Source organism: Alligator sinensis, unplaced genomic scaffold (genome assembly GCF_000455745.1).
Source record: "Alligator sinensis unplaced genomic scaffold, ASM45574v1 scaffold366_1, whole genome shotgun sequence".
Classification (NCBI taxonomy): Eukaryota; Metazoa; Chordata; order Crocodylia; family Alligatoridae; genus Alligator; species Alligator sinensis.
The window spans coordinates 2,502,089-2,513,090 of NW_005841851.1; the positions used below are offsets into that span (position 1 = coordinate 2,502,089).

Genomic DNA, 11,002 nt, shown 5'->3' on the forward strand with positions numbered 1-11,002 from the left:
ATTTTGTACGGGAAAGGGTAATAATAGGGTAATACCTTTTGCCTTGTTTCATCTGTGAGTTCAGTGTTAACGTTTCTTGCAATTCCATATTCACCCTTTCTCTTTGCTCCTATAATTAACCTAAATTGCTGCTGTTTATCTACATATGGGGCTCTCAGTCCTTGAGTGTGCTGCTTTCTGTTTATTGCCTTCTCATCCATCATAAGCAAATGGCCTTCAGCTTGTTTCCACATAGTTGCAGCTTTCCCAGGTATTCTTGAGATCATCTCCCCTGGTCCTTTGGACACTTTCCATTTGGAATCAAACTTCAAGGTATTTGGCTTCTTCCAAATGATAAATTCCTAAATTGGGTGTGTTGCTTTCTGGTAGGGAATGTTAGCCTTCAGTCGCATCATGTGGTTACTAGAGTTCAGAGACTCCGCGATACAATACCCCTTTTTCTCGTCAGCCATCACTTCTTTCTAAGGGTTAAAACCCAGACACTCCAGGCATCTGAGTAAGTGCCTTGGAAATCAGCCAGCTTTCCTCCTAGCAGCCTGTGCCCGCCTTTGCTTTTTTAAAACATCTGTCACCAAGTAAACATCACCCATCCAATAATGTTTACGGCTGCATTTCTTTGTAATACGTGACATCTAGTCTTTGAGGACTATAAGAAAATCCTATATGCACCTTCACTGTCCTTACTCTGTGTCAGCAAAAGCATTTGATATCTCACAGTGCCCTTTCTAGCCATGCTACCAGCCCACCCTGGTGGTGGTTGCTTGTCACTTTAATATGCACTTTAGCAGCTCCTCAGGCATTTGTTCTATTATTAAAAGGGAATAGATATGACAAGATCAACCTACTTGTTACTTCACAACTACGTACACCTGGTTTGTCAACATTAAATGGGCTTCAAACGTAGGAAGAGGAGCTGGTTACAATTTCTCTTTGACTTTTTTTTGCTTTTTCGTGCTCTTTAACTAGTTGTTACATTACCTGGGGGATACTTGCAAATCCCTGAAATATTCTTTTTCCCATTTTTGTCATCTAAATTAGAAACTGTGCAGTTTGATACATTAACAGTCAGACTGCTCTGCTGAAGGCAACATACAACCTTCAACATTTTGCCTCTCCTTATTTTAATATTAGACACAATTTTAGAGTTGAGAACCGAATAAGAAAAATAACTGTCCCAGAATAAAATAAAGTGCATGCTTTGGGACATGGGATCATATCTTAATAGCACTGTATTTTTAACAGAGCTCAGTTGAAGCTACATGAACATGGTGGGAGAGTAACAATGTCTATCTTGGCTGCTTTCAGAAAGCCTGTTTCTCTTCTGGGATATCGTGGTACAAAATTTTATGGGTTAGACTTCCAGCTGGTGTAAAGGGGCTGACCTGAAATGGAGCTAACTTTGCAACAGATGAGGATATGGCTTCATGGTCTCTGAAGAAATTCTTCATTCATCAGCCCCTGGAGAGTTGTAATAATACAGATATTACTGTACATAGGGGCCATACAAAAACTAATCTGATCATGGATGTTTGCATAGTCCTTCACCTACTAACATCTCAAACATCCTGAATAGCTGCCCATCCCTTCTTTAATCCCCACCCAAACCATGTTTTGCTTATGAATTCATAATTTCTGCCAGCAGCTAAGAAGATATGTACTTTTATATCATTTTTCACTTTGGTTCTGGGTAAGGCCTCTGCATCTGCTCTATAGTGTCTCTGAGTTCTTATCTATATGTAGACAAGTCTTATTACTGGTTCTTTCATTAGCCCTCTTGGCAACATTTTGAGCCTTGGTCTATTCATTCAGTAAGTGCTCAGAACCAGATACTTATTGCAGGTGGCTGAAATTCTATAAAGACTACATACTGGTTTGCTTTAAGGAGGTGATCCAGGACTCACTGATACTACCAACATTTGATGTTGTTAGTGTTAAGTATTGGGCCTTAAATGTCATATAGATTCAGAATTATTTCCTGGGGAGGATACTTCTAGTCCCCTCAGCAAGTCCCTCAATTCACTTACATAAGGTAAATCTGACATTATCACTAGCACTCAGTCTATCATTTAAGAGCCAGTTTGCTCCAAGGACATTCACTTTAATGGAAGTCTGTTAACCAAATGGGTGATGCCTCCTTCTCTTCAGCTCAAAGCATTTAAATGAGAGTTCCTCTGCCCCCTCACTCTTTCTCTCTGCTATACATGCAGCCCTCTGGTACCTGGGGTTCATCAAAAGCTTAAAGGAGAGAAGTTGTATATGAGCCCACCTTGGCAGCATGTTGCTTACTAGAGCTGTTCAGAGGAAGAGACTCTTCTGATCTTGTGTTTTCTGTTTTCTTGTACAAGGATCATACAAGCTGACTGAAAACGGGTGGATAAAGATTACTAATTTGTGCTTTGTTAACAGTAAATGAAACAAACTCATTGCCCCACTGTATTCACTTGCACATCAGTAGCTAGAAGCCATCCCAAATCTATTTCACATCAGTGCGAGAGCTTTAAGGAGGCTCGGGGTGCACAGGCTCTCTCTGGTTGGCTAAAGTGTCACAAATGTCAAAAGCTTGCAAAGAACAATTTTCCCAACTATTTAGTTGGTCTAATAAAAGATACCACTTTTACCCAAAGATACTTGTCTGCCTGTGTCCTTAGACCAACATGGCTACAACCAACACCCCAGCAGCATTCTTTGCCACTTCTGTTCTTTCATACTTTCATATCTTGCCATTCAACAAATGTAGCCTACAACAGCAAAGCTACTTCCCAGTGCCACGGCTCTAAGCCAGGCCACTTATACACTACAGGCAGGACAAGGGGTTGTGGCAATAAGTATTTTTACAATTGCTGTTTAGGTGAGTAATTGTGATGCAAGGATGCTTCCCCTCCCACCTAGGGAATGAAGAAGCCTGGAGTGGGGCCCTGACCCTATTTTGTTGTAGTAAAACTCCACTGGGGCAGCTTTGGGATGGACAGCCCACAAATCAGGGAAATTAGAGCAAACATACTTATTGTGTTAAAACCACACATAGCATTTTCAGTACCCTCTGGGGGTACAACACGCACCAATCTGGTTTGTTTCCTGTTGTCTTCATAGTGTACAAAGATGGAGAACATGTATCTCACCTCCCAAAAGTGCAGGTAACAGTCACACAAATATTCCACTATGTCCACTGCCCCAAAAACATCCTCACAACAGCCTATAATAGAAATACTAAGCAGATTACTTTATTGGAGACCAATCATAGAAGGCGTTATGCCCTCCCAGCTGCTGGTGAGCTTGTAGGATTGGACCTTAATATTTCAAATCCTATTTCTCTATGCTACATCATGGTTTCTCCCTAAAGTTGGTTCACAGTATTCTCCACCACACTCCCTCACCTTATCATAGCTATCAGAGGGCCTGAATCAGGTTTCACTTACATTAATATAACTTGCATTCGAGGAGGTTGCTGCCGAGTTAGTGTAGCTCAAGTAAGATCAAAATCATCATTGTTGACGATGTACCCGGGACACACTGTAATGCATGTAGAGTGCGATAAGATATGTCCTATATACATGTATAATATACACTGTAACATGCAATTAACTTGCAATTACATGCATTGATGGTAATCAGCTATGCAGATGTTAATTAACTTGCATTTCCATGCATTGATGGTAATCAGCTATGCAGATGTTGTGCTCTAGTTTTATAATAATTTTTGCACCACCTGAGGTCTGCCATTATCACGATGAAGTTCTCTGCTTATAAAAAACCCTTATACTTCACCAGAGAGATTGGAATGAAGATCTGACTGACCACCACAGATCGTTGGCTCTGTGCAACATTCCTGGGATAAGGTAGGTGATATGGGGAAGTGTTGAGATCCTCAAGAGGACAATGGAGGAGGACAAGTATTGTTCCTAGCACAGGAGTTCCTACAGAAGTATCAACAACTGCAACAGTTTGTTTTTGCCTAGATTTACACAGTACCTAATCTATCCCAGTAAATACAAATCCTATGCCAGACTAAACTCTTCAGGGCAGTGACTTTCTCTTTATTACATGTGTGTACAGCAAGCACAGTGGGAGCCCTCATCCCCAATTAGTGGGGATACTACAATTTCTACACTACACACAATATCCAGTTCTCCATTTCTAGGCAGCCTGGCAATGGTTTCACAGAATACTTTTTGTAAAGAACGCAGGAGTGTACTTCTGCTTTGTTCCTTGCATTCTCAGTGGAAAGGACATGCAGCCACCTACGTGACAGACCAGCAAGCTTGTGAGGGGTGTAGGTCTCTTCTCCCATTCTAACAGCCTGCACTAGACAGTCAAGACATTAATGTATCAGGACGGTGTGTGTTTGAAGTGCACAGGGAACATTGATGTTTTGGGTATTTAGTATCTGCTCTGTTCTCTGTGCATTTCCACAACACTGTTTAAACCTTGGTGGTGCAGTAAATCTAGGGACCCTAAAATGTTTGGTTCACTTCTGTGAAAACTGCAGATCCAGCTTGACTCCATAACAGTATCTTGCTAGAATGAGCATACAAGTTACAATTTCTGCTTAATACTTTTTGCTCCCCTTTTCTTCTGATACAACAGTTTTATTTTGGGGATTAAAACCAGGATTAGCAGAATAATTATCAGCTACTCTCAGAGTACAAACCCTGTGGGAAATTGGACTGGGGGAGGTGTTTGGGCAAGTCAGTGGAGTGAGACAAAAACAGGTTGAGTATTTTCAGCCTCCTTTATTTACACAATATTCAGTTGTGATTTGTCTGGATGCATCTAGAAATACTGAGCTGGGTGCTCAGCCTGTGTAAATCAGTGTGGTTTCAGTGCAATCAATGTAACTGTATTACGTCCACACACTAAGGACTGGCCTGACTATGTTATTGCATAGTTCAGTGCCTCCAACCTAAGGCTCATACACATGTTGCCAGTGACAACTTCTCAAGCTCACAGCCACAGGAGATTAACAAATTAAAACAGAGGTTGCAGGTAGAGCAAAGTATGATGTTGCCTGCATGATGTTACTTGTTCAGTATTATTGATCATCCCCAAAGTATCCGGGTATTTTCCAGAAGTGCATTAAGTGACTTGACTGAGTGCATTGGTTCCCTGGGGACAAGTAGTGGTGATGTACCTTGTGCTGCTGCTACTTGTCCCCGGGCAACGCCCATGTCATGCATGCTTTGGCGTGTGACAAGTTGCCACGGGTTGGGTAGGAGAAGTTGGGGCCAGCATTGTGCTGGTCCACAAGCCTTACCTGGGGCTTTGGGGGCCTCCTGGGGCTGCAACCGCAGTGATTCTGCTGCACAGAGCCTGGCTGGCAGCAGAGCGCGGCTCCGCTTTTCAGCAGCGCGTGCTGCCGAGCGTGCATTGCTCCATTTCTTTTCCCTGCAGTTTCTGCACCCACGGAAAAAAACACCTGGTGCAGTGAACACTTGGGCAGCGTGCCCCTGCATTGCGGAGAACACCAGACTGTGCAGTATGTGGTGCTGTGCGCCATATACCGCACAATCGTGCTCGTCTGGATGCATCCTGTGGGGACAGCACTTTCAGTGTACCTAATTCTTTGCTAGCTCTGCAAACATTCAGAGTCTAGGGCAGTTACTAATATCCCCATTTTAGGCACAAGTAAATTTTAGGCACAGACATTGTGGCTTGACAAAACAAACAGATGACCTTTTTCATTGAGGAATCAGGTACGGTGCAGACAGCCCATATGTTTAATATATATACACGTTTCCTGCCAAGCACAGTGTTCTCTAGTGTATGAGATGAATGCAGTGTTACCAATTCAGGATTTTATCATGAGTCTTGCGATATGTGGTTTATTTCTAAAGGACAAGCTCCCAAATTCCTGAGAGATGAACAGGGGTCTTCTCCCCACTGCAGCACGAACAGGATTCTGCACAGCTTGGCCCCCTTGTATAGTATAATCACTAGAGTGCCTGTATGCCTTCCAGAGAACTGGGAGCCTGCAGCCAAACTATGGGTATGTCTGTTTAGGTTACTATATGGCTCCCCTTCTTGTAGTACATGATCACTGCCTAAGCTAAAAGAGCTGCTGGTCTTGGATTCAAGTACACGGAGAGGGCAGGTGGCTCTGACTGGCCTCAGCCCTGACCCAGACTTTGGGTCAGAGTTAGAGCTGCAGCTGCTGCCTCCTCACTACCTGCTCCCCACAGCCTCTGCTCCTTTTGCCTACCCTGTCTCCTCTTGGCTTACCGTCTGGCTCAGGACTGGGGCATGGAGCATACGGTTGCTCCAGCCTCTATCTGGCCACACAGCAATGGTGATGGTGGTGGCAGCCCTGGGGCTGCATCTGCCACAACTGCAACCACTACTGCATGACCAGGCAGGGACTGAGTGCCTATGTGCTCCATGCCCCAGGCCAAAGCAGAGCAGGGGTCAAGCTGTGACAGAGTTAGTTGGGGGGGAAGGGGGCAGGCAGCAGGGAGAGCAGTTGCGTGGGAGGGCAGGCATTGTGGGGGGAGATAGGAAAGGGGACCATGGGGGGGCAGGTACCAGGGGCCACAGGCATGTGGGGGGCAGGTACCAGGGGCCACAGGCATGGAGGGGACAAGTGGTGGGGGTGACAGGTAGCAGATGGCAGGGGGAGCAAGTGGAGGCAGAGATTTCATAGACATTAGGGCTGGAAGGGACCTTGGAACATCAGCGAGTCCAGCCCCCTTCCCCAAGGGCAAAGTCAGCTAGGGTCAAAGGATCCCAGCAAGATAAAGGTCCAATTGACTCTTAAAGGAGTCCAGAGTAGGCGCTTGTACCCCCTCTGGAGGCAGTCTATTCCAGGGCTTGGGGGCTCAGACAGTAAAGAAGGTTTTCCCTATGTCCAGCCTAAAACGGTCTTGGAGGAGTTTATGATCATTTGACCTTGTCATCCCTTGGGGTGCTCTGGTGAACAGGCATTCCCCCAGATCCTGATGTACACCCCTTATATACTTATATACTCTAGAGGGAACAGGCACCACAGGGGGTGGTGGCAGGCACCAGGGATGCAGGCATGAGGGGGCAGTGAGGGGAGAAAGGTGCAGGGGAGGCATAGGCACCACAGGGGTGAAAGTGGTGGGGGGTAGTTGCCAGGGGTACACAGGCAGTGGGAAGGGGCAGACAGCAAAAGGCAGGGGTCAGGCCACTTGACTCCCCCATCACCTGCTCCCCTGCCACTACTTGCCCCACTGCAGTGGTGGGGGGACACAATTAAGATGACCATGACCCACCACTAACTAGATTATATACATGGAAAATTATAACAAATTTATACATTTTCTTTGTGTGGAATCTATTTATTGGAGGGTCATCTCAAATCTGAAGACCTCTTGTACTAACCAGTCAGTACAGCAAAGAACCAGAGCAAAACAGTTAATAGTTAATATCAGTTAATATCAAAATAGTAAGGTCAAATCCCAAATGGGCAGTGGACTCTGTTGCCACTACCTAGTGCCTTGCGAAGGAACCATGGGGTCATAGGTGTAGAGCTATGGTGGCATAAGGGGGACAGACAGAAGTTATATTTGTCACACAATCAGTCCCCTGAAAGTGCTCCACAGCTGTGCCACATGTGCACAACAGCAGAGTGATTTTAAAGTGGCTGATTGTGCTACAAACTAATCCTCATCAAATGTGGAATCAGATGAAGGCGCTCCATTTTGAAGCACCTTAGGGAACTCGTATTCTCTACAGTTAATCTGTTGTGCAAACAGGGCTGGGCCCACCCCTGGGACTGTCTGCAGGAAGGGAGAGGGGAGGGGAAGCAAGCTAGTGGCTGGGGTTTGCCCAGCCCCTCCACCCCCCAGTTTCCTCTCCTTGAGCTCAGGCTGGACAAACCCCAGCCAGCGGCTCATTCCCCCTCCCCCTTCCCTTCCTGCAGACAGCTCCAGACATGGGGGGGGTGGGGGGGTAGAGGGGGGCTGGAGAAGAGGGGGCAGTTGCTTGGCTGCAGATAGGCTCCTTGGGCTCCTGCAGGCAGGCTGGATCCCCACCTCCACCAACCCAACAGGCAAACAACTGTTGGGGGTGGGGAGGGGTGCTCTAACTAGTGGCACTTTATGTAAAGTGCCATGAGTTACAGCAGGGGCCTGCACATATGTCAGTGCCCACAGTTTCCCTCTGTTCTCCTAGCCTTCTCCCCTGTGCCTTGATTTTTTCCAAGCAACAGATACTGTGTTGGAAGTGCCTTTCCAACACCACCCCTTTGAGGTGCAGATCAGTCTAGCTAGTTGGTAACTAGCAGAAACCAATGCTTTATGTCAGAGCTCTGAGAAAAAAATGAATGTAGAAATACTAAATTCCTGGATAGTCTTGGTCTAGGGCAGGTGTCCAAGTAACCAGGTCCTGTGATTTATTCAACAGCGTGGGGCACTATTTCCTGTGAGAAAGTACACCACAAAGAGGAGTTTATACTGTACCCAAGGAAATGGCTTCCACTGGATTGAGGGGAGTAGAGAGGACTTCTGTGGAAGGCTTAAATCCAATCTTAGGCAAAGAGAAAAAAAGCTGGATTTTTAAAATATATTAATACATATTAGAAAAAATAACAGCGGGAAAAGTGCTGAACAAACTCTTGTACACTTAGAGGAGAAAAAAGACCCTAATCCTGAGGGACTGAGCACCCATAGATGACTACACAATTAATGCACGTTTTAGATATACAATATATTTCAGGATATCAGCAATTGTTGGTGTGTTCACACTTTACCTGGGGTCCCTTTCAGAAATTCAGTTCCAGTGAAACTTCCAGGACCAGAGTTCAGAGTTTTGTAGTAAATAGTTTCAGTAGACAGTAGAAATAGTACATATTTGCATGTAGAGACTAAAATGATCCTGAAGTTTCTTGCACCAATCCAGCTGAGCTCTTGTGACTGGTTAAGTACGAGCAATCCTCCATTTTTCTTCAGGTTTAGCCAGGCTTCTTCCTTTAGTGAGTTAATGCAGACACAACTCTGGCCATGAAGAGGACTTTGTATGTTTCTTTAATGTCTCCTTTTAAGGTTAATGTAGCTGTTGCTGTCAAAGGATGAGCCGGCTACAAAAAAAATGCACCAAGCATGTGAGATGGCCTTTCTTGGACATCTAGAGCAGAATGACTGCACAGGTTTGTCTAAATGACACCTAAATGATTTAAATGATCACATGTGCTAGTTATGGTTATGGGTGATCATAGTGCCAACCTCTGCAGGTTCCTCCAATTCTGAATACCACTGGTTCACACTAACTTTGGTCTTTACTGTGCTAACCCTTCTGTGACAATGTAAAGCAGGGATAACTGGTTGTTTTTTAGTGTGACACAGGTAGCATTATCAGGTTTCAACCATGATATACTGTACAACTAGCTGGGTGCGGCAATGACATGGTATGTGGAAGTGTGGATTTGGGAAGGAAACGGTCCTTTACCCCTGTGTTGGTGGTGGCTATTGTGTAACAGGCCAGCTCTGGTCACCAAAAGGCACTGAGTCAATTCATCTCTAAAACCATGATCTCTATTGCCTCCTGCACAGAATGACACATCAGGTTAATTCTGGATTATGCCAGTCACCCTGCCATTCCACACAGACCTCGCTGCAGGGAGACCAAGGAGGATCAGAATACAGAGGTGAGTCAGGGGCAATCCAAGTGCCCCAGGATGTTCTGAACATACATCGGGGCTCTGCTATACTCACCATGAGGTACGTCATAAAATGAAAAATCAAATGAACAGAGAACAACAATGGAGACAAGAGCATTAAAAAGAAAGGGGTCCATAGGTGACAGCCTGGGTGTTGTGGCTCTTCAATCTGGCTCTGCTACTATATGGTTGGGAGCAGCATTGAAAAACTAGTGTGAAGTGGTTTATTAAAAGTACTTACCCTCTTGGCAGTGTGAGTGGAGCAGCAGCTTTCATCTATTAATAATAAACTTTTAGATGATAGATACAAAGATTTCAGCATCCCATAAAAACTAAGGGACAAATGATTGTGCCCTTTCTCTCATCTCAAAAATGGATGAACTGAGGCAGAGGTTAGGTAACAAGCTCCCAAGGTCATGGTCCCTGGCATCTGTTCCCATGTCGGTGTCCAAGCCTACCTACAAACCTACTCTCATCCATCTAATAATTCACCTCTAAAACTGGAAGCCATGTACATTCATAAAAATAAAACTGTAGTTCACTGTTTATTGTCCTAAATTCTGTCATAACTAAACTGCACTGCTGCCCTCCAAGATGTGCTCCTGTGCTGACACTCAAAGCAAGTGTGAACAGACTGTGATTAATTATTCAATTAATTATTATTTTCTCAGCAATATCCTTTGGAAACTGTAACTTACATCAAAGTCAGTAGGTGGCACCCAAGAAACACTAATGCATTTTGTCTGCCCATGATCAACTGTTCCTTTTATAGGCTCAACAGTAAATCCCTTCTGCTGCAGGAGTGCCAGGCCATCCAGACTGAACTCTACATTCTGCAGAAACAACAGGAAAAGTTAGTTATTGAGAGCAGACAGTTAGAGCCAACTCAGCTTCTGGCTATGAAACCTCTGCTCAAAGGCTGCATCACCCCAGTGCTACAGAACTCTGCTTCCCAGTTGCCAAATCTCTTGTGTTTTTGCTTTTTGAAAAGTAGCAGCTCATTTCATATGGTCAGTTGCCATGAAATAACTATGGCTAAGAGGAGACAGCCTAAAGATGTTTAAATGTCATTTGCTAGGAGTACAGTCTGTTCCATTAAACAACCCAACCTCCAATAGCTGTGGCTTAGCATGAACTAATATTTGCTTTTGAATATGAACGTAACTGTCATCCACAGCTCTTTGTTACTAGCATGAGTGCTACTAATTTGTAGGCCTGTGCAAAGCGGCTAGCATTCGCTTCGGATTTGGCCAGTTCGGGGGACAGTGATTCGATTCAGTGATTCAGATCGCTGTCCTGAATTGATTCAGTCAAATCTGATTCGGAGATTTGGCTGCTGCTGAATCTCCGAATCATGCAGGCCCATCCCCTGCCCCTCTCCCAGCCCGGCAA

At 44.9% G+C, this 11,002-nt stretch overlaps 1 protein-coding gene across 7 annotated transcripts in view; it reads right to left on the reverse strand.

Moving 5' to 3' along the window:
- Positions 1–8,642: 8,642 nt before the first annotated feature.
- The window catches only part of CFAP74 (cilia and flagella associated protein 74), a 119,001-nt gene continuing 116,641 nt past the window's right edge, over positions 8,643–11,002 (reverse strand). For all 7 annotated transcript variants that reach the window (XM_025211676.1, XM_025211682.1, XM_006016243.1 and 4 more), the window contains 2 exons: positions 10,309–10,443; positions 8,643–9,031 (listed from right to left, as the gene is read on the reverse strand). In XM_025211676.1, the coding sequence (XP_025067461.1) occupies positions 8,924–9,031; positions 10,309–10,443 (243 nt within the window). In that variant the 3' untranslated portion in view covers positions 8,643–8,923. The remainder of the gene's footprint in view (positions 9,032–10,308; positions 10,444–11,002) is intronic.